The 27,268-nt window shown below is 44.8% G+C and overlaps 1 protein-coding gene across 8 annotated transcripts in view; it reads right to left on the bottom strand.

The window, feature by feature from the left end:
• Window positions 1–27,268, bottom strand: part of LOC107222045 (transcription factor Sox-2) — a 314,756-nt gene that overhangs the window by 28,283 nt on the left and 259,205 nt on the right. For all 8 annotated transcript variants that reach the window (XR_006902923.1, XR_006902925.1, XR_006902924.1 and 5 more), the window contains one exon: window positions 16,813–16,878. Coding sequence is in view for 2 of the 8 variants with exons in the window: in XM_046731976.1 (XP_046587932.1) it covers window positions 16,813–16,878 (66 nt within the window). In the remaining 6 variants the exon portion in view is untranslated. The remainder of the gene's footprint in view (window positions 1–16,812; window positions 16,879–27,268) is intronic.

The following is a 27,268-nucleotide window of genomic DNA, read 5'->3' as shown; positions in this document are numbered from 1 at the left end:
GATTCCATCATGCCAGAAATAGACAGCAAGAGGTGTCTGCCTATCGACGCACGATCCTCTGGCATTTAGTACCGCCGGCATAAATACTTGGATACCTTTCGTGTTGGCCTTTGGGGTTAGCTCGAATTAACACCCCTGCTTACTGCCTCCAACCCTCGTGGACGATTTTAATACTTTATTTCTCTGGTGCGTTTTCTTTTTCTTCACCGTCACGCTTTCCCTGTTGCCTGAACCAGTCGAACATGACCGCAAACTTAAAAACCCAACCGGGCTTCCATACAATTTTGACTACGTTGTCAATTTATTCCCGTCTACCTCCAAAGCCAGAGATGATTTCCGCGAAAATTGTCATCTTGGTGATCTCAGCCGGAGTCGACGAGGATGGCATAATTAGACAGGAATTCGACGCACGTCCCTGAATCGTTCTAGGATCACTAATGGATCTACTTACCATCCCTTCTGAGTCGGCGGGCCCGGATCCTCCATCTCCATCTGCATCCCGGCGGTTAATAATCGCCAATATTTATTTCGGATTGGTCACGGCTCGGCATTGCCCGGTGATGAGCATTCCGATGGACAGCGTCGCGTTAACTTGAGCCGCGACGGACGGACGATCGAGCATTGTGCCAAGATTAATGTGCGACGACCGGCCACCGCGAGGGTGTCTGTAGATATACACAGATGTGCTTTGGTCCGAGTAAAGAGGTGAGGAGGTGTACGTACCTGTCCGTACACACGGGCACGTATCCAGTCCTCGGATCTTCAGAAGAGCCCTGACAGCACGGTGTCGAAAAGTTGACCGCGTAGAAACGCGCCTGAACAGCCGTACGACGTAATTAGGGATGAGCCGTCAACCGTTCACCACGTCATCATTAGCCCGGAGTGACCCGAGGCTCGCTTCAGGCAGATAGAGACTACGCCATCGGAAGAGAGCACGTGCTGAACGTTTTTAATACTCGCGCGTCCTCGGGCGACGGCGCGTAGCCGTTTCAAACGAACTGTCACGGTAGAAAAATTCTGTACTCCGTTTCGTCGAGTTTCACACTCCATCGGTCTTCTCCTGTTAACCATTTAAGGTAAAAGACTTCAATGTTCTCTAATGCACCTTACAATACTGTATCCGATCAAATAACATACAGTGGGTTGAAAGTTATCCCCTTCGCAGTAAAACTTCAACTATGATCCATAACAACCGATCATTTCTGACTGATCTGTAGCCAGAAATCCTAGCTCACTGCTAAACACGACCTCAAAAAAGTGCGAGTAAACTATCGCCGACAGGTATCTGCACTTAATCTCCATTAGTGAGCTACCGTGTATAAAGCTTCATAAGTAATGAACGATTGGCCGTTAACAATTAACCGTAGCAGAAACTTCTCCGTAGTATCACGTTACACGCGTTGTTGTACCACCTACGACCGCGGGGCATAAAGGTGAGATGTATCGTTTCCGGTAGCCAGGAGGGACAAATGGGGACATTAAGTTGGTGCCGGTGCAATATCGCCTCACGTTCCTTCCACTGACCTCTGGACTGGAGGATAGATAGAGGAAGCGGGGGGGGAAAGGGCCTCGTAAGAGAGGACGACTCTAATTCCGTCCCCTGCAAGCCAGGAGAGTTGTGACCACAAACCGGATAGCCATCCGATGGCTATCGAGTTCCGCCGGAAGAAAGGATGCAACGCGTGTTGAGCTGCCCGGTCTGAATCCTCTCTCGTTTCCTCTCTCTATATTTTCCGTGCTCGCGGATTTCCTCCACGTCCTTTCGTCGCTGGTTGAACGCAGAGAACCAGAACTAGGTTTCTGGTTGATAATTCATCCGAGCAAAGCGTTATGTTGCGACGAAATGAAAATGGAGAACTTTTACATCATCAGGTGTTGGAGGATATCACGGAATTGGCCCCGGGCCAGGCAGATGCGATTTCTTCCTTACAGCTCAGGCAGCTATCCGTGTGCCGGGCTAAATGACCTTGGAAAAGACTCTCGAGTCGTTTAGGACCGGAGGAATGAGAGGCGGGGAAGAAGGTGGCGGTTCGAGGACCTGTCACATTACGCGGTTAAATTTATGCGCGATGCCCAGCGGCGTGACAAGTTACCACTGACGAACGGCCCCTCTGCGAACTCTGGCCCTCCGGGGCCTTTTCGGTATACGAGGGCCACGCGGAGCCGCAATCGTTCAGAGTTGAAACGACGGGGGAATTATATGTACGAGTTATGAATCAAATTGTAAATAATTACCTAGTGCATGTGCGGCTCTGCAAATAGAAAATCATGTGTTTTGTGCAAGTATATACATGGCATGTCCTTCAAAATGAGAAGTAATAAGATCTTAGAATTATAAACAAGTAATTGAATTTCAGGTTTATGTGGTATAATAATCTGCTTTCAGTGGCACCATTTTATTGCCAATCATTTCGATTTGAGTACAAATCCTTGTGCAAACTACTATTATCTACTTATTCGTGTGCTCATCAGAAAATTTCTGAGGCTCAATTAAAAAATACGTACTATCTGATTTAAAAAAAATTTAAATACTTGAGTTTCGCATTAGCACAGTTTGTCGAAATGACACTTCAATGTCTGTTCCAGGTGACCGGTAGAAACGCAAAGCATGGCACGTGCCTAGAGAAAGTGACGAGCAAGCGAGAGCGAAGCAAATGGGAAAGAGCCGGAGGCATGTGGGATAAACGGGACGACTCACATTATATTTCACGGATAGTGTAAGTTTTTGCCGAATTCCATCGTTTTCCGCCCTGTAAACAAACCCAGTGCCAATGTGCGCCGCGTCCACGAGACAGTCTGGAGGGGATGGCGACCAGCGGCGTTCCCGCTATCCAGGCGACCAAAGGACCTCGGGAAGGATCGTGTAGCCGGGTGGTGGAAGCCTCGTTGGTAGCCGATCCCCTCCATTGACCAGCTCTTGTAACATACGTGGTACACGTTCGAGGTGCGTAAAAGCTGAAGATAGGCGTAGAAAATGCGAGTGCTGTGCACCCTGCGAACCGTAAAAAGTCCACCGTTGAGTACGGCTTTAGTTTCAGTGCACATTCTCGCAGTTCCACTTCCTACAATTTTTATCCTAACCTCAAACAGTGAAACATCCATCTGATACATATTGCGCACGCGGCGGTTTCTAGTAGACAATTATTTGTATTTGCACAAACGGTATTTCACATGACACGATACAGCCATATGATATAGCCGAAGGTGATGTGACGAAAAAATCATTCTTGTGTATCGGTTAAATGATAACATTATTCATTCTATGATGTTTCGACTTGGCACAGCGGTGTGGGACGTAGTTGCGGTCATATTCAGATCTAGGATAGATTCAGTTATTCATTACAAAGTAACCCAAACCAAAGTTAAGTCAAATCGCCAGAGAACGACGGATTCTATCAATTGAAAATTTTCTATCCAATTTATATGTAATGAACTTAGTCTGAGGTACTAGCATACCAAGTAAATGTGATAATATATACAATATGCACGGTGACATTGACATCCGCTCGACTGTCGAATATTTAAGTTCGGTTATGATTGTTTCAAGTAAGTATGCATAGAGTTTCGAAATTTTTACAGAAAATTTTCGGCATAAGGTCCTAATGTCACGAATGTGTGAGATAGAATCGAACAAGCAAGCAACAAAAAGATTATTATACGTAGTGTAATTACAATAACAAAATATATCTTACATGTTGGTGACTTTAAGTTCGCATAAGGTGTGATCGTATGGCAGTTGATATAAGGAAAGTGGCGAAAGAATTGTCACGTGACGAGTGGATCTGTCTTCGACCTATTCGTCGAAGGTGTACTTACACCGAGCCGTTCCTATCTGATTAATAGGCAGGGCATTAGGTAACAGTATTGAATTCGTTTGGCTTGTTAACAAGCATGGAACGAAACCTTATCTCGTTACAAGCGTGGCTTGTCTAATTGCTCCGCGAGGAGAAATTCTTTACGGGGCGACAAAGTGCTTCGTTCTCCGATTCCGCAGTCATTTCGAGGAACTCCGGCCGCGAGCACCTTTAGTAAATCTCTCAACGTCAAGGTGTTCCGAAATGCAATTATACGCGACTGCAGCCACGTAGGTGCAGTGCAGCTATATGTGGCTGACCGTATTTACGTGTGCCAAGTAATGCGAACGGCGTGCAAGCGTCGAGTTTCGTCGTCTCTTGGAACGTGAGCCAGGCGTCCCGGACGTCTTACCTTGGTTAACATAAATGTAACGCTATACTCCGCCCCGGCTGCATATACATCGCACTAGATGTCAAATCCGCGTTCTGTCTCTTTGACAACTGCATGTACTCGCATTCTGAAAATTGGTAAATATTGTCTTCAGCTTCGTAGAAAGTTGTGACAGCTAGGTCTTGACTTGTGAGAACAGATTGCGAAGAATAAGGAGGAAAACATTGAGTATTGTGAGCCGGTATCGATATCCAGTAAAAATTTACAACCGTCGAGTGAGTTTGTCATCGTTTACCTGCTAAAACCAGAAAGTATTATCTTTTTTTGGAAGGTTTACCGGCTAACCATCTTCTATTGTTCTATATCGGATAGGTGAGAGTTACACCAAATAGGCTCATTGTCTTGGCAGAACAGCGGGGCTCTTCGACCCCTTCATTGTCTTAAAGTTTCTAGGTGTTGTGGCCTGAAAACACACCACGGTCAGTCTCTACCCCTCTCCTACCTAAACTTTGTCAAACTCTCGATGGAGAATTACCAAACCTATTAGCGGCATAATGCGGTCGACAAGATCCGCGGCTGAGTGACCGGTGGCGATGAGAGAAGATCTTCTATCTCCGTTGAGCAACGTAACTCCAGGATTTGTACACCCGAATAGACGCGTTACAGGATTACTAGAGAATTACTGACGATTACCATTCGGGAACCAAAATCACCTGGTCGTGTAGGACGAGAAAGTTTCGTCGACACTACGAAGCCACGATGACCTTCCTTGCCATCATCTCATCCTAAAGTCGATGTGACCCACGGTACTCGGGACTCGGGACTCGGGGACCATAAACCATCCCGGGGTGCCGAGAAGGACCGATCCGGACGAAGGACAGTTTTATGGCGGCTTCGGACCCTTTGTCTAACGCATGTCAGGAGCTCCCCTCGGCTACGACCACGGTCCCTGACGGCAGGAAACCCGTCAAGGATATAGGTGCACAGGATTGCACCGATCGAGGTACCCACTGCCTTCGGTCCTTCCGTGAAAATCAGCCCGCCATAAAAGGCATGGTTAGCTAGCTGGCTGGTTCGAATGTTCCGCAATTCTACTGGCAGCATATTCTCAACATAAGGTCTTTTCTTGCTATTCCGCATTTCTTGCATTATCTCCAATATAGCGCGACGCGAAAATGTTACATGAAAATACGGGCAACTCCAATTAATAAACTACACAATCTAGTATTGACCACAAGATGAAGTTTCAATGGCATTCGGTCAGTTTGCGTTAAGAAAGAAAGGCGGGTGAGAAGTCCTTGTCACTCCCCCGCACCAGCACATTTCATTGTAAGCTAAACGATGACCTGTCTGATTCGGTGTTATTTCCGACGTATCATTAGCGGACCCATCCTTGATCCGCACCATTATTTTGAGGCGCTTCAATTCCTGACAGACATTAAGAGACGGACTGCCGGTACGGGTCTTGGCAGACGGAGTGGCCCCATCGGAGATGAGGATTGGAGCGATGGGCTCCCCCGTTGTGCGGCGGTCGGACTTCAAAGTGTCCAGACTTCATCGTCGATATTGGGATTCGATCAGCACCGAAAGATTAGAAGAAGACTCCCCTGTCTTAGGTCCGCATGACGCGACGACCTTCTCTCTTCTCCCCTGTAGTATCTCCTTCTCACAACCGTGTCACTTCTGGAGCTTCGACATTTCTGTGGCAAGATTTTGAAATATCTAGACAAGACAACGCGAAGTGGAAGAAGGCGAAGGTGTCTGGAGAGCCGCTACCTGTCAGCGAAGATACCCCGCTGTTAAGAAGGTGGCCAAACTTGTCAATTTTGACTAAGGCCTGGTCTTAGGGGTGGCCATAGGCACGCCTCGAGATTACAGGTGCAGCTAATCGTTGAGCTCCATCGTTACGGTACACCGAAAATTATTATGCATAACTTGCTAGACCCCAGAGTAGTAGATGAAATTTTTCCATAAAAATGTTTCAGCAAATTTCAGCGTCACATGTTTCATGCGTGAATTGACTAAATCCAACTATCTTCAACTGAAAATGCGAATCAAGTGACCGTGAACGGTAATCCTAACTCTGTGTCAGACTGAACATACCCAAGCCAGGGAAGCAAATGCCAAAATAGATAAGTTATACGGTACCGAGCAAATAAAATAGGATTCAGGTTTACCGGCTTATCTATAACGAAAGTGGCTAAAGTAAAGAGTTTTCGAATTGTGTTCCGAGCTAGCAAGCTTCTGCAATAATCGTTTGCGGTAATTGTTGGAGCGATACCCCGTGGCGAGTGGGTATTGTCTGAGTACTTTCTACGGTTCGGACCCAGGACGACGGCTTTCTTGATTTGCTCAGGTGTACAGACGGCGAGTGGCGGCTCGCTCAACATCCAGACAGCGAACGAACGTTCAGCCGGGCTGCGAGCAGTTTCGGGCTAACGTAGCGTGAGATTCTGTGAAATATCTTTGCACTTTGGCAAAAACTGGGTTTCGTGATTCAGGCGATGCAGGAGCTTCGGATTTTGACTGGGGCATAAGTCGTCTGCCAGTGCACCGTGCTAATGCAGTCAGCGTGCGTCGGCATTTCCTTACAGCCGTGTTGAACTCACGAGAGAGGTTCGACGTGTGGAAGTTGCTGATTTAACAACAAGAATATTCGTTTGACCGTACCGCGTTCTCGGTCATCCTCGTTTATACTGCCGTATTGCTATTGGAAAGGTTGAATTAAACAATAATACAACTGTCATGCAGAATTGCAATGCACAGCTGTGACTTTATGATAGGCAGTAAAAAAATCAACGAGAAAACATAACTTTACGCATTTGTTTACACGGTTTCAATGAAAATAAGATTCCTTAGTGAGTACTGATACAAACGCAATGAAATTACGTGTGAGCATTCCAAACTTAGTACCGTTTTTCACCTGTTGATCGTTTTAACTGATCGACATTTCTTTCTTTTTCTCTTGTCAAGAACAATCATGACGTCACTGAATATGTATTTCCTAATTCGTTAAAGTTATTTATGTATACTACAGTGCCGCAATCTAGAGTCAAACTGGCTTACTCACGCATCTACAGAATGACCTCGTATATCTTGTGCGAAATGACGTGGGCTGACCGCGACCGTTGGTTAGTGGTTGGTTTGTTTTCTCTCAGTTTTCTTCTTCCGGTAATTGGTTAAAGCCAGTGAATTTAAAAGTCTCTAAAGAGTGTTAGGAGACGCGAGAGTCGCTAATACGAAGGGAATACAATTTTTAGCAGATTTTTGAAATTCTTGAACAAACACGCGAGGGGTCTAACCGAACAGCAGAGTTATTGAGTAAGAGTCAGGTGGCGCGACCAAAGCCGTAGTAATTATTCGACGCCCACGTGGCATCTCGTTGGGTCGAGTGTAAATCTTATTACTGACGAAGTAAGCGATTAGCATCCTTATTTCAAACGGTACGAACAGAGGTGGGTAGGCATATACCTACTTACCTATTTCGTTTCTTCTAATCCGCTCACCTCATATCAAGAATGAACAACACCGCCCACTCCATACTGCCCAACTAATTTCCGATAGCAAAGCGATCCTATTCGTTGTTTAAATTTGTCCGACTCTAACGCCGTTTAATGACTCCATCGTTAAAACGTCAGCTGATACTTTATTAGGATCCTGTATAACAGGTAACTATCAGGATTTACATCGTGAATCGTCATATGCACTCTCTGACTTCCACTTCATCTTCATTATGACATGGTGAGAAAAAACGTCTTGCGGCATGTACGTAAGTACACAATTTAGATTGTCACAAAATCGTGAGAATTGATCCGGATAAATTTTCGACACCATTCATGCTCGAAAATTTGCAATTTTTTCTTAGGTTTTCATTGGCTGTTTTGAGAGAAATTTAGGAACTGTTTTCACAATTTTTTAAATTAGTTGGTTCGAGTAGCCGGAGTGAAAATGGTAAAGCATCGCTTAAGTGTGAGGCTGCCGCACAAGGTGAAAGAAGGTACGAACAAAAAAAAAAAAAGAAAAAAGACGCCCGAACGACGTCTACAGTTCAAGTAGATTGGCAAAAGTACTTTGCTTACTTAATTACGTACATACGCGGGGGTTACGCTCGAGCGGATGAATGGTTGCTGATTGGTAACGCGACTCGTTCGGTCAGCATCCGACTGACTTATGCCGAAGGGGCCGCATCTTTTAAACTTGCCAATAAATCGCTTCAGGTAGCCAGCCTGTCGACTGTCGACCCTCCGCTTCGAGGTGTGATGCTCATTTGTCCGATGAATTTGCACTTTTTATTCTTGTATATTTCTTACTTCTCCCCCTCGCCTTTTTTTTTCTCTTTTTTCAAAAGGTTTTTTCAGACGGTTAACAACAACGCGAAGGCGTCGGTGAGCAAACGCCAACGCAAAGTTTAGCTGCGGAACTTGTAAAAAAAATTATCGCGGTAGTGCTGATTGTCGGTTGTTTGGTAAAAGTATAACCTTAAACGTACCCACGTTCGTAACAGTTTACAGCTTAACCATACGCGTAACATTTCAGAAGACAAGTTCGAAAATTAAATTTTGCAAAAAATGAAATCATCTATCTTTGAGCGAAACAAGGCGGTGGTCAATTTCGATGAGAAGTAGAAAGCAACGATGAGAGCTAAACCGATAGTCGACATCTGGACAATGGACTGCGGGTTTAGGAACGTGAAATTCATCCAGAATCATACAAACTTGAAATCTTAACCGAGCATCACATCCGATTAATTAACGGCATTGTCGCCGCACCGCTAAACGCTTTAATCAATGTCATCGGGCCAATTTCCGTTCACCGCTAGCCTCTGTTGGCCTCCGTTGGCCTCGACTGCGTCCCATCCTCGACGCCCCATTTCCCCTTCATCCTCCCCCTCGACGGGAGTCGGGCAGGTCGTCAACGCTATCGCGGTACTCCACAGGAAATTACATAGTCGGCAACCAAAATGACGTAGGAAGTGGTAATTTATCAATTTTTCCTAAATGGCCAATTCTCGATCGGCAATAAAACTTTGTTTCGCGATTCACCCGACAGTCGGAAAAAAACGTCTGCCAATCAAAGGAGTATCTTCAAAAACCTCAGGTTGATTTTTTTCTCACCACAAGTCTAGGTTTTACTTCCCGAAAACGTGTGATTGAACCGACTTGGTTTATCCTCCGTCTCTTGACGACTCGACGTTGGGACAGGAATTATCCGTCTTGAATGTGGCTCGATTCGATTACCTCCGTAATAAAATCAAATCACTAAGCAATAAAATATTTATAGAATCGTTTACGCCGCGTACATACGTCGGCTTCGGGTTCACCCTCCCCCTGTAACGTGCAGGCTTCGTCCCCAGCGGTTATTCGCTGTTTACCCTCGAGGTCCCCAAGGCTTCCTCGTCCACCACGCACGTTAAACGCACCCCCGAGCTCTCCGTGTCTAGCATATGCTACCTTGCAAATAAAAGCGCTTCATCGGTATAACGCGTCGATATTTACACAAATCGTTTCTAGCTTCTCGCGATCAAGTTCGGTAGAATCATCCTCTGGCTGATTTCTAAATGTTCAGGATTTACTCGGATTATCTGTATCAGTATTTAGAATGTAGAAATATTTTTCACAAGGCACTGTTCGCTCAAAGAATGTATAAAAACAGTTGGAAATAAAATTTTTAATCTAAGAAATTTGAATGACTGAAATATTCTTTAAAATAATGAGAAATCGATTGGAATCGTTGAAATTATTCGAAATCATTACGCATCGTTTGAAATCACACTATCGCGATGAAAAAATCACGCGGTAATAAGCGTCTGAAATCATTGAAATCATTTTAATTCTTGCATTTAATACCAAATGATTAAGTTTCGTTAAGATACTATTGAATTTCATTTTATCATGTGCTTTCGTTGATTTCCGATGATTTCAAAGCGTCCTAGGTGGTTTCCAGTGGTTTAATTAAACGCCCCGTAGATTTTACATGATCGGCACTGAAGATCGTTGTACAAAAATAAATGAATTGGCGATTTGTCACACAAATGCACAGGATTAGGCAGGACATCCGCCGATCCTGAAACCAAGAGAACTTTGGCGAAAATGGCGCGAAGCTCGAGGGAGGTTCACCGTATCGAATCGCCGCAGCAGGGGAACACGGTGCCCAAATTGGACACGCGCTGGCGTCCGTCGATCCGTCAAGTCCATCCAGTCGAAGGATCCGGTGCTGGGGCAATGCGTCGGAGATTGAGCGTCATCGGGAAACAGGCCTAAGAGTCACCCTCGGAGCGTCCCAAAAACAGTTGGGGGCTTTTCTGCAGCCGCGTGCAGCTGCATCGAATTCAGCACGATTTTCAGCGAGCAAGTCGGAAGGTTCTACCGGGGAGGGGAAGTCAGGCCCTAAATCGGCCTCGGGCGGATCTCCCCGCCCCCTTCCCCCGATACGAGAAGTCGTCGTTTTGGCCTCGTCGCCGCTCGTTCTTCCCCCTCGGAGAGGGCGCTGCGATATCGGGCCCAATCCTTTCGCGGTTGTCGATTGAATTGGTCACGGCTCAATTGGAGTGGTTCTTCGACGAGGCGAGGTCTAGTGGCGTGTGTGATCGAACCGGTGCGAAAAAGTGTATGAAAAACTCGTTACGATCACCTCCTCGATCGTCACGCCCGGAACGAATTTCCCTCCGCATATCTCGTGTATTATACACGGCACATGTGTATGGTAGGACTTCGTTTAGACCTTTCGGATGAAAAGAGAACGAGATAATTGTCTCTTTCCCTCTCCCTCTATCGCGAAGAAATTGCAACCTGACGCGAGTCAACGAACTCGGGACGTGTTGGGCTTTCGGGTCCTATACCCAGCGATGGAGTTTAATGGGCATGCGATTTCAGTCTTGGAAGTAAGATAAAAAGAGAAAAAGAAAGAAAGAAATTCACCCGGAGTAGAGACTGTCTACTATATAATGCGAAGACGCGGGCGCAACGTGAAACTTGTTGGACACGTCGTACCTAACCGGTTTATTACAGCTAAACAGTACAAAACTAATAACCACTCTTCAAAGTTCATGCTATAGATATCCTATCTAGACGTACGATTATGGTCTACGAAAAAAGTAAATCACTATACCAGTATCGATAACGAGCCTCGCAGTATGAATATATCGAAGGATTATCTAGAGCAATAGAGTATACACTCCATGGTTGGTATTACCTACCAGTATTGGTCTCTTTAATCTGAATTCCGACGGTAACTCAAACCTACGTCAAATATTCACCCGATCGCTGATGCGAATATATTCGATTCCTAAAATCGTGGAAGAATCCGTGCACGAGGTCAAGAGAAGATATAAGGCTTTCGGTAAAACAACATAAATAACCGCAGAGGAAAGAGATTTGGAATGTTTGTTAGCCGGGACAGAAAACATGTGTATGTGACGGGGCGCAGGGTAAGTCAAAAAAAAAAAAAAAACGAAGGAAAACTCTGCGGTACGTGATTGGGGAGAGGCGAAAAAGTTGGTCAGTTCTACGAGGGTCCGATGGAGGAAAAACACCGGTCAGAATTCTCTCCTCCCAGGCAGACAGGGCGCCGGGCGAACCACAGGGCCAGTTTGTCAAACGACCCTTCGGAATATCGCTTACCCGACAGCAAATTTGTCTTCGACGAGGAAAACAAATGTCTGCTCGAGGAGCTGCTGCCGCCCTCACCGCCGTCCGACGATGGGGATCACCTCGCTCTCTCCATGTACCTAGTTACACGTCTCTGCGCAGTGTCCATTCACTCAAGACCACGTAACACGATAGGCATGTTATACCTTCTCTATGCTCGCACGTGCACGTGCACCGAAAGGTGCAACAGTATTTGTTCACCCATTCGATATACGTCGAGTACCGTCGCAGGTGGCGCATTTCCATTGTCACTTATATACTGCAGTCAGCTAGCTCGTGAGCTATTGGAGTCATGGTTATTCCGTCAAAAAACTTGCTCGATGTTTAGTACGGTAATCATCCGTGCACGATAATGACATCGAAAGGCACCGATGGGTTTAACAAAAACGAGGATTTCATAGTTATGTCTGGACAGTAACGATACAAGGGTTGAACTCGTGGCGTGTATCTGACAAGAGGTACCGAAATGATTTACCAGCACACTTTGAAAGACCATGGAAAACGGTATAAACCAAAATGAGAAAGATAAAGAAGGGGGGGGGGGGGGGGGTAAACACACCGCCAGAGGGAAAGACGGAAGTGCGAGGGTGATACCGCAGGCAGAGGAACACTTAGCACGTTGGCTTGGTCAATTTTTCCCTCATGCAAGATTATGATCCCACCATTAGACGTCCTTCGTAATTCTTACGGGGAAGTCTCCTGCTGTGTATCCAGATTGAAGGCTCCCACATCCAGGACATTGTTTTCCACCTCACAACGGTCTCCCGCATTCACGTGATGAGATATTTTTTCACAAGACATGATCGTTTCCCAGTGATGCTTGTTCCATGTTGAATTGATGTGATCAGTTTTGTCCTTGAATCTACCGCTGCATCGGGCCTCTAATGATGAAAGTCGACGAACGATTGACTCGTTAAAAAAAAGGCGAATCCGATCGCGGTCCACGATGACAGTTAGACTGCTCCTTTCGGGCGTGCGAGGCCGTCGGTAGGTGGATGGATGACGGTGGGTTAATATAGGTGTTAAACTATCTAATGGATTTCCTAGTCGACGTCCTCCTGTGACGTGTTTCTCTCCCGAAGCCTGACTATATCCCCGAAGCGCATAGCGCGACTGTGATTTATCTCGCCTGAAATCAGTGTGCGGTCAGGGGTCACCCTGCAGGTCACGCCTATGCGGGAGTCATAGCTGTTGATTTTCCAAAGAAATTCAAAATGGAAAGGCTATGATTCTATCATTTTTCAATATTTAAAATTTGCAATTGTTATTCCAACTAAATATGTTATGATTATTTTTCAGGTGACAAGCTGTTCAATCTGAGAATCGGTGTAAATCACTTGAAAATCAATTAAAGTCAGGCTATATCCGTCAACAGAAGAAGTCACTTGAAAATTATCAACGATTCCCAAGTTGTTTCAAAGCGAAATCGATTTCATCGACCTAACCGAATTGACGATGATTTCGGACCTTTCTGTTTTATCGACAAATTCATCGAATCTTATTTTACACGTTAATCTTCCCCTGAGAGAACTCTCGAATTTGAACGTTGTGAAGCGGTACGGTTACTGATCAAGTTTGTGTGGTAATTATGGAAAGTTCGAAATATTAACGAAAACAGTGTGAATAATCTACTCGCACGATTTTAGGTTATGGCATGCTAATCCTCATCTGAATACCATACTTTTCTATTCTCATATCAACATAGGTATTTCAATCTCTTCTCAACGATCATACAAGTGTGAAGTGCTACGATGAACCGGATCGCTTCTCGAAGAGAGAATAAAATGGGATTAGCTGGAATCGTCGTAACGAAATTGGAAGGTTGCCTGCATCCCCTACACCGTATAGCTCAGCTATAAGACATGAGTAGGTAAAGGAAGTAACTTCCCGACGCGTGATGGCACCCCATTCGGGGGTGCAATGGCAAATCACGCGTGTTTTCATGCGACTAGGGATATCCACACGGGTTTGTTCCAGTCCCACTGGCTCTCTCTCTTCTTCTGGGGGCGAAGGAAAAAAGAAGAGCGAACCAGCGTCGGTAGTGTTAATGCAGCCTTGAATCCCCGGCATTAAGGAGCCGCCCTTCCACGTCAAGACGCGTTAACGGCCCCCGTTAACGGAACCAGAAACGAATGTCTGTCGTTACGTCGAGGGTGCGTGACGGCACGACGCACGCAAACCGCGCTAATCGCTTTGCGCAATGCCAAAGTTCTCCGATTCATTTGTTTAAGCGCTTTTCGAGAGAAAATTCCACCGATATCTTTTTACTACTATTTCTTCGATCAACCACGTAAATTTTCAAAATAAGAATCTTCCGGTGATTCGACATCAGTCTACTATTTTTTTGAGAGGAACACGTGGAGGATGAAAAAAAGTCCTGGTGGCGAAACCTCGGTTTTTTCTGAGGGGGTTGAGGGGGGGGGGGGGGGGGGGTTGTGTGTAAATCATACCGCCCCCGCCGGTGTCACGTGATGACAAATGATCGCCGCGATCATCACGCGAGAGGCTATATTATGTACAATCGCGGGCGTCGCGACGCGGATCTGATAAACTTTAATCGCATTAACAACCATTCAAATTATCCACCTTATATGCAGCCCCGCAACTCGACTCATAGCTGGCCTGGTACAAAAGAACGTATTTGCAATGCAAATTGACCCGCAGGTATATGGATATCAACCTGTAATTGTAGATTTTATATTAGCACCGTGTAATACAGACCCGTGAACTTCCCGTGAAATTGCACCTTACAAAATATCGTCACGAAATGCTCGCGTCGACGTTCGTCGGAATTGCTGCCACACGGATTGTAAGAAGTAGAAGAAGAAGAAAAAGAAGAAGAGAAAAAACAAGTACGTTGAAAGATTAAGTAACCTGTTTATTATACTACTTTTAAGCACATCTCATTACGTTTGGTTTCGATTTTTTTTTATTTTAAACCTTGATGGGCAACGCGACAACGTTATTTAAAAAATTAGAAGGTTTGAAAAATTTCGGAATGTAGAGTATCGGAAGATCCGTGACTGGGAATAAATGGAACAAGCCCAACTAACAATAAGTGACAGCAGTATTCGAATGAAATACAGCGGAAAACATGTGTTATACGAAAGTATAATTATAAAATAATACGAGTAATCGATCGGAAGCTGTGAAAAGCTTGGAAATTGTTATTGAACTCGGATCCCTTGGGAGAGGGGAACGCGAAGTTATATAACCGTGGCAAGGCTGGGTTCTAGCGGGTATTATTGCAGTTCGTATTAGCGGTAATTTTTCCTTTTCTACATATACGTAAGCACCCGCGGCGAAAATACACAATATTTCATTGAAATAGTATTTCAAGTATTTTACTCTGTGCTCCGTTCAAAGTCATTACCAATAAAAGCTACAACCGAGTCACAATTCCAACTCAAGCACGTAAATCGGATGATTGGCGAAAAGTAGTGAAAGCGTGAAATTTATTTTAAAAAATTGACAACGTTTTCGTTAGTCCGTTTCGAGTGGTGGATACCGGATTACCATTTCCGCCTAAAAGATGAGAGATTAAACGGTGGAGATTCCCGAGCCGAGGAGGCGTTGCTGTTAATCGACGCCATTAAACTGAATAAATTAAACGCGAGCTGCGGCATAACGACCATGTTCATTGGATAGTTCGCACCTTTAATCTGACTTCAATCTTCAGCCGGCCCGGCCACGTCTTGTACCTCCACGCGTCGCTCATTAACATGGAATCTTAATTAGGCACAAAACGAGCGGGTGTTAAGGGTGTCCAGATAATCGACAAGATTACAGATAAAAAAAAAAAAAAAAAAAAAACTACGTTTTCACTGTACTCACGATATGCGGTGAGGATTAATTACTCGAATACTGTATTCAATGAACGGTGAAGTGTAACAAGCAATAAATCAAAATGAAAACCGTAATGATTCACCTTCGGACGTGAACGAGTTTAAATCCATTTTGTAAAACACCGAATACTTGTGCAAGCTTTTGCTTTCAGGTACAGTAATAAGTGATGCATGTCCTCGCGCGATCATTTAGAGATTAGGGTCAAAACTTGGCGGCTAATTCTACACGCGTATAGCCATGAGCACAAATTGCAATAAGCCAGTCGTCAGGGCCTGGGCGTCGAATAATTGTGGCTTGTAATAACAGGCAATGATTCGGTGTAGTAATCAAGATGGCATCGGGACCCCGACCCTTGCTTCTATCGTTACGAGAATCTCGAAAGCCCCGGTTCTCCTCGATTGTTGACAAAGAGACGGTAGAGTTACTAGAACGAAAAGCTTTTCCTTCCCCGCAGCAGTCTCGAGTTTACAGAAGCTCTTGTCGTAATGGCAACGCGAACTCTCCGCTCGTTTCGACACCAAAGCTTTTTTTCTCCTCCGTCCCAATTACACGGTATTTGTTAACAATTTGCCGATCGAAGAGGCGATTGCTTGTATACTAAGTCGCTATTAGAACGGTTCCACGCCATTCGGCAAAAAGAACACGACAGTTAATGGTCAAAATAAAATGCGTCTTGGCTCCTGACAAATGATCTGCCTGGTCGTTATATCTTTTTGAATTCTTTGCAAACTGCTACGGGATCAGCAAGATTTACGAATTCGATTATACCGCGGCAATAGGACCGAAGAATTATGACAGACGTTTGTATGTGCACAGCGTGTCGATATTTTATCGAATAACATTCACTTATACACCGGTTAAGAAGAAAATATTTTTCAATTGTCTGAGGCTCTGATATTCCTATTCCTGTTTACTTGATTCGAATTTATTCAGCCTTGACAGTTTCTTTTTACTACAAAGTCGGCAACTTGTGACAACACGAACGAATGTCACACTCGCGATTCTTACGTGCATCGGTAATTTCATTATTTCAAATTATTCAGCCTGATCACGTGAGAGAGCGACTGCTCTGGGCTATTGAATCCAAACGACGTTTATGCACACTGGATAAATTAGTCCATCAACAATTACTCACCATGCACGAACAGACTCGGCATAACATCCATTCTCCGGATTCAGCATTTTTCGCTCGTTTTCAGACCTGTAAAATAAGTGAAAAACATTGTGTGAGATACTAATTGTAAAATACCCGAGAGAAAGACTTTTTTCAAATTTTCTTATTCAAACTCAGTTTATTACGGTTTCAGAAAATCTTGCGAGCCCGAAAAAAAAAACACACACACACACAATTTTACCACAGGGATAATGCTTTCATGTTCACCTTGATGTGAAAGTATACCTACAGTTAAACGCGAGTGCAATCCAGAAGAGATAATCACCGCAAGAGTGGCAAACTAATGAAATGACATGTAATTACGGCGATACGTAGGCCGCTTGATCCAAACTGGGAACGACGGTTTTTCTCTGCTAGACACTGTGTCGTGCCTACCAGTCTTAACGATCCGGTTGCCCCGTCGATTTGTTAATAACGACGTCGGGCGTCGCCACGCGGGCAACCCGTCATTACCGTTTCAACGGCTAGTACTACTGAATTAACTATGGAATATGGGACACACCAAACACACGTGCGAGGGACGCTACGCTTCGAATCGGCCCCGATACCCGATAAAATATCCCTTCGTACAAACCGCCGTAACGTATCGAGGTATAAACACGTGGTCATTAAACGTTGCCGTCGCTACAACGTCACGTTATCGAGGAATTTTTTTACACACCCACCTACGAATAATCTCGAAACAGAAGCTGCAGATTATATATAAATTCGAAACGAGAAAATGCGTGTTATTTTGTTGGAGGAATGTCGGTAGAGATAGCAAGAGAATGCACACTGAGAAAAATCTCATTTGGTATAGTAAGTAGAAAATTTCAGCAAAACAGGTACCGTTAAAAAAAAACTGTTTGAATATTGTTGGAATTACGAAAAACGAGGTACGCCTAACCATTTTGTTGATTGTAACTCGATGTTATGAACTAAAATTCTAGGGAAACAAACATGGCGCTGACAGGTCCAACTAGTTGAAAGGTTGAAAAATAATATGGGAATTTCGCATATTCGCCAAGGCGGATAACGAGCGATATTTTCGAGAATAGCAATTTCAGACGTCGAGCCGAGGGATCGAGAAATCACCGTATGACGTAGGGTGTGGGTATGATGACCTCGAGATTCACGAAAGTGGGGAATCAAATTACAGAAGAAGGTGTAGAGTAGGTATCCCTTGTGTAATCGCATTCACGTCAGGGTGAAAATGATGATGATGATGATACTTTCGACGGAGAAGCAGGTGAGCCCGCGAAGCAGTGTATAAATTCAAGATCCTAGTCCATATTTCATGCGAAATTCGTTTAATTTATTCATGGGAGGCGTAAAAGGACTGCAGGCGGCAATTGAATTGCAAATGGCAACGTTTAATTTCAGGATTTTAATTGTCTCGCCTTCTCGCCATTCCGGGCGATTATACCCCTGTACATTTCACGCCCCCCTTTCTTCACAGAACCCATGCTCACGGTTTCGAATTGCTTCTACATGTGCGGTGCGGTCAATCGATATGCGCGAGTCGTCTTCGTGGTCGCGTAGTTGTCATTAAATCGAAAACAACGCCACGCCGAGGGTCCCGACGATTTCAATAAGTGAAAGTACAACTTCCACCGCGTCTTGGGCGCGTGCGTGTTTATAAATAAATCTTGGAGATATCCGTGTACATAATCGTTTTTGTTGGTATATGACGCCTTTATGCCTCCAGCGCATAACCGTGTATGCGATTCACGTGCCTAGGGTAACGGGATAGGAAACACTCTTTGGCCCAGGTGTCGTTGAGCCATTCTCAAACGCTGTTCAACGAAAACTAGGAGCTACGATGCCACCGAGTCACACCCGAGACAATAGCTTATAAATCTTTCATTGCAGATAAAAAAAAATACACGAATACTCCTTTACTTGTCATCAAATAGATAAATATAAACTTCGCAGGCTCTTCGGAACGATTTTTCGTAGGGAACTTTCAAAATATATCTCATAGCCGGCTTCCTAAACTATCAGTATATTTTATAGAGTCGAATCTGTCTTTTAACGGAGTCTGGGTAACCAAACATCGCTAATTTTTAACAATTTTATTAAGAGATAATTGGACGTTGAGTATTTACACATTTTTTATATTCGCAATGAAACGATTTTTCTAGAAATTGTCTAGAACGGGTCTTATTTTCAGTAGTTTCAATTCAGTATTGCGATTTGTTCTTTGTAATCAAAATCGGTGCAACGTGCTATAATTAAATATTCAATGATGTCAACGTGATAAAAAAAAAAGTGTTTCAGTGAATTTTTATAAAATAGTCGGGTGAATAAAACGAGCCATCGTAGAGTAAAATCGAAATATTTAACTAGATTTGGAAACCTTTTGAAGCGACATCATTAAAAATGAATCATCGCTATCTAAGCCTTTGTGGACAATTTCAATATTTCGTTTTCCTGTATCTTTAAAACAGGATCTGTGCAGCTTACGAATATAATGATTAAATAAATACTAAAAGTACGACTATGTCTCGATAAAACGAATGAAAAGTATCGATTTTTGGCTATCCAATCTCGTTAACGTAAAAATAATACCAGACTATGAAAGAGGGTGAAGTTAGTAACGTCAAAGTAACGAACCTTCGGGGGAAAAAATCATTATTGTACAATTTCTGAATGACCTTCAAGAAGTTTGATCATCATCGTGGTTCACTAAATTTCCGCGAATCCAAAATCTGCGAAGTAACAATTTCTCCTGAACACGCGTCGTTCCTATAACGTTACTAACTTCATCCTCGCGACTATGAATAAATCACCGCGTGATGCGAGTACATAAAATAATGAAATGCTCGGGTTGTTGTGACAGTCGGGTTATTGCGTATGGTTACAAGTGACATTAGTGAGTCGAGTTGGGCGGGAAAGGAAAGCGGGTCGTGAGAACCCCATATGCCCCAAAGGGCGAGGGTGGCAAATCACTGTCCGTGAGGAACGCGGGTCCCATTGCTCGGTCATGCGTTGAGGGAGTTGCGTGCCCCGACTTTGTGGGAATGCGCGTGCTAATTATGATTCGAAAATTACCGAGGTGGTGTTTTTCCCCTGACTTTCGCCCCCAGTCCTCCAGGCCAGTAAGTGTCCTATCATACCTGCTCTCGTAACCGAGATATTGCGTTGGAAATTGATTGAACGCGATTTCCTGGCTGTTCTGGTTCGTTACCGCCTCACCAATTCAAGAGACTATATTTTTTTGCCTACCTGCACTCGAGTCACTATAATCTTTTCTTTTTATTCACGAACGTACTGTTCCTTATTTCATTTCTCGGCGTTAATGCTACCAGAGGAGATAGTCGCGTTGCAGGTTGTTATCGACAAAATGGGTTTGTCAGGAATAATTGAATAAGTCGTGAACGAACGGTGTCGGCGGGGCTTCTACGAATCCACTTCGAATTGCTCGATCGCGTATATTGGGACTCGGGCCGGGCGAATGGACCTCTACTTCCACTAATGGATAATAAGATGGATTTTTACGGTTCGCTGATCGTGTTAACGAGTCGGTGAAAAAGCCTCGAAGAGTCCCGCCGTGCCAGCTGGTTCAGGAAGTCGCGCTTGCCATGGCTCATTTACTCATTTCGTTCCTACACACCTCGTGATATTCCACCTTATATCGTAATCATTCGCACGGCATGAAATTATCCGTTACTTGGAACTCGGTTTATCTTTATCGTTGCAAAAATCTATTCACAACGACACTTGAAACTTATTATTCGCACCAAATATTAGTCGCGTGATGTTTTTAGCCGTTCATTCCTACATCGATCGACCTTAGATTCCAGTGTATAGAGTTTAACGCTTATCACTGTTAAAATTAGATTCTGAATTTGATCCCGTTTCGGATTTTATGAAAGTCGAAACAGCCTTTGACGTTCAACCAGCAATGCAATCCGATACAGATTGTTGTTCAGTGCCAGAGAAGGACACCTTTCGATGCCGAACCACCACCACCACCACCACCACCACCAACTCAACATTGTTTGGTGCTGAAGACCGAAAGCGACACCATTTGATGCTTAACGACGTGCCATCATTTGAAGTTAATCCAAGAGATTGACAGCTTTTGTGCCAAAATTTTGAGTGCTAATTTTAGTTATAATTGCCGCCTTCCACTGCTGAATCCAGACTTATGTTCGTGTAAATCGATCGGGTTTCATCCGAATGTCACATCCATGAAACATTGTGGTCTTCTACAAAAGCGGAATTTTCAACAGCGCAGGATCGTGGGTGTGGATTTCAGCGATGACTGGTAGCATTTAACACTCCTTGCGCAATGTCATGGCCCATAGCGTGCGCTGAGTAAAAACGAAAGGAAAATGATTCACCTGCGTAACGCGGAGGAGCGATTACTTTACAGCGTCAGAGGCAGCGTAGCGTGCCTTATAGTGTTACAGTCGTCTCCTCTCTTCACTTAACGTTTAACCTCGGTCAATTTGTGACTACTTAGGCGCATTATTTAACCCCTAGATCAACCGAGTCTAGCCCAGGGTACACGCTCCATTTGTGTCAAAACCAATTCCTGCACCTTCTCTGTCACATGTTCTTGAACGATGAGAAGAATTTTGCTTCAACTTTCGACTATATTTCATGAAAATCCAGTAAACCTACCCACTACTGTACCTACATATTATATTATACATATTTATATTAATTATTATACATATTTATATTAATCATTTCCTATAGTAATGCAGGCAAAGTGAGCCAAGTTCACATGAAACTTTTTATAGTAGAATTATTCTGTCGATCTATGTAACCTTTTGAACATGGTAATTTGGATCAGAACAATACATTTCATCGCAGGTTCCGTAAAAGTTTATGCGTGACAGTTTGGGTTTGAATTTGAACATAGACACAAGGATTCCAATAGTTTTCCGTTCAAGAGTATAGTTTGGATTGAAACGCTAGCTCTCGTCACGGATTCCATGAGAGTTTATGTATCAGAGTTCTATTTTGAGTTAATTTTACTCAAAAACCGTGCGGGAAAACTATTCAAGGATAACGACCAAGTTCTATATCGACGTTTTCTGTAATTTTCGCGAATTTCCGAGCACCTTGAGCGTACCTGGGCCAAAGAATGTATAACCGCGAAACGGTAGGTCGACGGTGAGTGTAATTCTGGACTGTATGTGTTAGCGCGTCATTGGCGAGGGACTGTCAATCGGTAATGACTAATAATCCGGGGCATAGTATACGCGTAATCCCGGCACCTCGGGGGAACCGGGACATCAGGAGCCAAGGGTCGAAGGTGGTACGCCTCGGGGACGTCGTGGGAGACGCGCCACGTGGTTGACGATGTACGTAGAGTGAATTTTACACGCAGTAGAAGGTGTCTGGGGTAGCGGCGTACCTTCGGACCATTTGTCAAGGTGACAAGGCAATCTCACCCCCGTGCCGCCACGCTCTGCGTTATTCCCGTCGGCGTGCGGAGCCCCGTTCTATACCCACAAAATGAAACGAACGAAACGAAACCGTCGGACCAGCGCACCAGCCAACGAACCAACCAACCAGCCAGCCAGCCAGCCAACCATCCACCCCCTGTCAACGGAGAATCGATCAAAGCTGTTTTAAAATTGGAAATTGGTAGCGAAATGGTTATAGCCTCGGATGTGTGTATGCGTACACCCGCGCTGCTCCGAGTTAATATCGGAGTGCAAATCGACCCCTCCGAACCGAAGGTGTTAAATAAATTGGTTCGGGAATAATTACGAACTCGCGACTGTCCATTCAAAGTTTGATAAACGGCGGAATAAACCCCCGGATATATATCGCCAACCGTACTGCCTGCTGCTTCAAAAGGGTCACCAATCCTTGCCATGAACCCGCCAATTGAAGGACCTGAGAATCGGTTTATCGACTCCTCCAGTGCGAGCAGCTTAAGGGCCTACATCGATTTTTCAAGACCATGTGAATTAGTGCGGTCTAGTCGTTCTTCTTTTCGTTACTTTTTCAAATGAACCAAGTCCTGTCGAAAGCGACGAATTCCCTAAAGAGAACCTGTTCCTACTGTCATCTCTATGCACGCATCGGCGTAAAATACAAGATCCAAAAAGCATCCTATTAGTAGACACTCTGTACGCGGTGCGAAGTGGTCGAGTTTTGGTTGCAGGTGGTGGTTAGATTTCCCATGGAGTCGTGAGGTTTCGTCGCGTTAATTAGGGACTCCATTGCACCTGCTGCCGCAAATGGACGTTGGTCAAGCTGAGATTCCCATGGTTAGGGTAAGCTTGCAGTGTTGCGGGGGTTCCGAAACTAAAAATACCTGCACACAGACCAGCGGCATGTCTACCGGACGCATGGGAAACGGCTATACGCAGAATGCCACGCACTTCATACCTGGGTATAACCTGCTCATTATGCAAATTGGTGAAAGAATAATTACCCTCCGCGTTATCGGAGTTGTACTTTTAATCAGCAGCGATGTTTCACCAGCGTCAACCAGATCAAAGAAGAATGAAACCTCCCCTCACTCTAAATCGACATAAATAAAATATTTTTTGTGCTTCTGTTTTGCCACGTAACTCAATTCGAAAGTTCCTGTTCGATTTCACGTAAATTTAAGCACTTACCACACTGTGCAACATCTCGATTTGCCGAACATGGTTACACATATCAAACCAAAGGACTCCTCATAACTCCTGACAATGGCCACCTGCGGGGAGATGGATGATCGTTGAAAAACTTTTGTTTTTAACGACCCGACAAGCTTCACAGATCAGCACCATTGCTGCAGAGTAACGCGGCGTCGAATGTCGATGCATGCACAGGCTGCGTGACATCGTCGTGAGGGAATCGGCTGTGCTCAAAGTCCCGGAGTCCGCGGGCTCGCGGGTGCCTGGCGGCGGTTCCGCGCCCGTCCGGTTCCGGTGTTCCGGTAGACTTGGTTCCGCTGGGGGAACACCGACTTCCGCCTACAGTGGGATACACGCTCAGCCGCGCGACATGATTCTCGCACGATTCACGCGTAACTCGGTGTCCGTTTACCTCATGATCAGAGGGTCGCAAGTCCGAGTACAAAACTATTCGATATGGGAACTACAATTTCACTTTACACTGTACCAAGGTCCGGAAGATTGACCTTGGTGGTTCGAGATCACACAAATGAAAAGCTGAATGATCATTTTTATTTTTCAGACATTTTAGCCGACCTCCGAATTTTCACGTGCCTCGATAATCAGCTGAAATATTTAAAAGCACCGATGATCCGCGCGATGGACTCGCAGCTTTTAGGCCCTCAGTCAATTGACGGTAACTGCGTAGGTGAACGGATTCTTCCTGTCAGTCGGCGCCGTACCAACTAGGTACAAGTCATGCAGCGTAGTTTACACACGGTTTTAGGTCAGGTTAGGTTTGATTTTTTAGGTTCGACGGACGGGAAAATTCATTACGGAAGTGGAAGTAGCTAGTCTTCGTCGTTGTACACTACCGCTAACATCACGCTTATCAAATATCATCGAAGTCATTTCCGTTGGTGAAATTGGCTAGTTCGAGGGTTAAGGTACAAAAAAAAAAAGTTTACACACTCCTCATTATTGTCGCTTGCAGGTTTTACCGCACATTTCATCATACGGATGTGCACTCGGTACGAGGGTAAGGCAAATTGTTTGCGTTCGTTGGGCATTGTTAGTACGTACAGAAGTTTCGTTTCGAATCTACCGGGTATCGCATGCTCGAATCTCAATATGAAGGACTAAGGTAGATGCACCGATTACGGTTACTCTACTATTTATGGAGAAATTTTTCATATTCTATATATATTCGAAGGTTTGACATTCAGTTTCTTCGATAACTCGATCAACGACTAAAATCGAACTTTGAACAGACAAAGTACATTCATTGACTAATTAGTGTTCAGGTAGACCAAAACACCGATGTGTATCATTCGTGCAAATGACCTCAGTTGACATGTTATAAATAGAGCCACAAGTGGTTCGAATGATGGCCATAACTGGTAACTACTAAGGTAACCAGAACGGACAAATCCACCCTAAATCTTTTTCGTTACGAACAATGCTAATGGTTTTTCCTATAGAAATCAAGAATTACAGACCAAACGATCGGACCACGCGGTGTTATGGATAACTGTGAGAACGTACCGCAATGATTTTTGTAGTCTGGAATAAAAATGACAACCGTATACCACGGTCGCGTCGAATTTGACCGTGGTGAAAGTACGATCTTGGCAAATCGGTGCAATTCGAGGCTTCCCGACGCCTCGCATCCCTCCCCTCTGTGGCAACGTGGCATAGGGGAACACACCTGGCCTGCACGCGCAGCTGGCACCCTTCGACGTTTCTGGGGTTCGTAGAGTCTCGATGCCTGCAGGAGGGATGCTGAGATTTCAGTTACGCCAGTCGCCACCCCTGGCACTGGCCGGATGATCTAGGTGCAGCGGGTAGACTGCGCGTTATGAACTCCCCAGTTTCGAATTCGGACAAGGATGCTGTGCAGCCTTCCGGGATGCGAACGTTGGCGATGACTGCTGCAGGTATGCGGGCGAAGCTACTGCAGCCGGATATCGAAAGAAATCTATAAACCTTGAATACGCGAAGCTGGTCGGCTCCGTAGAACGATCGGAGGGCTCTGAAGGACCCTCTTCCCGACTTCGCCCCCCACCCCCACCCCCCCCCAGTCTTTCTCTCTCTCTCTCTCCTCTCGTGGTAGGAAGCTCTCGGGAGAGCCAGAAGAGCTACTACTACCACACAACGGTGAATCACTGCAGCTCTGTGTGCCACTCCGGGGGGAGACAAAGAGTTCCTGATCCTCCTCCGGTTCGCATTGCGCTTGGCTACCCCGGCAGATCGCTCCTAATGACTCGGGAGAGATATTTCCGAAAAGCAAGGGAAGAGAAAAAAGCAGTAGTAAAATCCTCGCGCGCACCTTTAAACTCCCCAACCCCCGACCTTTCGATAATAACGATAATAATAACAACGACCAGACCAGATATCCGTGATCACGATCCTCCTTCTCTTTCATTGCGCGAGATAACGCGATGGGAAATTCCTGCACCGCGGCAAATGCGTTCCTCCGCACGGTCACGTATACCTTTACTATATATATATACATATACCTTTATGTATATATATATATATACACCTTGTCTCGTTTGCGTTGCGTAATACGAGGGTTTCGTATGAGACCGGAAATTCGTTGTCCGCACCCTTTCTGATTGAGCGCGTTATGTTTTTATTTCACCGTTTCACGACGTGCGTGGACGATCGTACGAAAAGTCTGGATGAAATAAATGTACCGTATAATGAAACTGACATTTTACACTTGGGATAAATTGCAACGAAAGGACTGAAGATAAAAAAAAAAAAAAAAACGAACAAATCCCCGTAACCTGCCGAATGGATGTAACAGGTGAATTTATTCATGAACGTCAATGGACGCGAAGGTCGCGGTTGATTCATTGACAATGTATAAACGTGCTGCACTAGACGAGCATCTATCTTTCTCTCTCAGTTTCCATTGTGCATTCTGATCCTTGCCCATACAGCTCCCTGCAGGTATAACAACCGCGCGGGACTGTCGAGCGAGGCGGACAATAGTCGTGATCAACGATCGCCTAATTTGTTTATAAATACCCGCATTCCCATTCAAACTCTAAGCGACAGTCCAGAGAGAACGGCAACCCTTCAAGGGTCGCCACGCGAGGTGTAAAATTCCTTTTTACGAAATACGATGCAGCAGCACTGGAGAAGGGCGAACTAGCCGGACAGGTTGTCCGTTTTCATGAAGTGCCAGAGGACCAGAAGGACGGATCTTGACGTGACGATCATCGAAGGATCGCCACATGCATGATAATGAATACTGAACCTAGTTGCGGAGCAGATACTTGCAAGGAAAGTACCTTAGGTGTACCTCGTTGATTTTATTCATTCTGTGATATGTTACGGTGCGTCGAAAGACGTTACAGATGTGATTTTCAAGGAGTGAAAACCACCCCTGAAATTTACCCGAAAAAACCAAGGCGGACGACCTCTGAAGTTAAAAACACTGCGCACGTCATTATCGTTTGTTGACAGTGGATAACATCAAATCGGATTTGTCAAAAAATCTTTGAGTATCGATTTTTATGCATTACACAAGACATCGCGGAATGACAGAATTCGGTAAAGCACACTTCGGGTGCTTTCTTTGTTAGAGTATTGGAAAAGACGAATCTCCTCCGAGTTTCACCCCGGGTTTTTTTTTTTTTTTTCTTTTATTGTCGACGGGATGTCGCTGCGTTTCTCGCAATACGCGCCGCGGTGTGACGGTCGTTCCGCTTATCGAGAATTATCATGTATCATGTAGAAATCCGTGAGACACGCCGAAGGAGAGCAGAAAAGAGCGAAGAAAAATCTCCTCCGCGCGCCGCGTGATAAATATTCATCGGTTTAATTGTCTCGACGCTTATACGTCCGTTTAA

This window comes from Neodiprion lecontei, chromosome 2 (genome assembly GCF_021901455.1).
Source record: "Neodiprion lecontei isolate iyNeoLeco1 chromosome 2, iyNeoLeco1.1, whole genome shotgun sequence".
NCBI classification, from domain to species: Eukaryota; Metazoa; Arthropoda; class Insecta; order Hymenoptera; family Diprionidae; genus Neodiprion; species Neodiprion lecontei.
The sequence above is the reverse complement of the archived record's forward strand: the minus strand, read 5'-3'. Positions and strand labels throughout refer to the sequence as shown.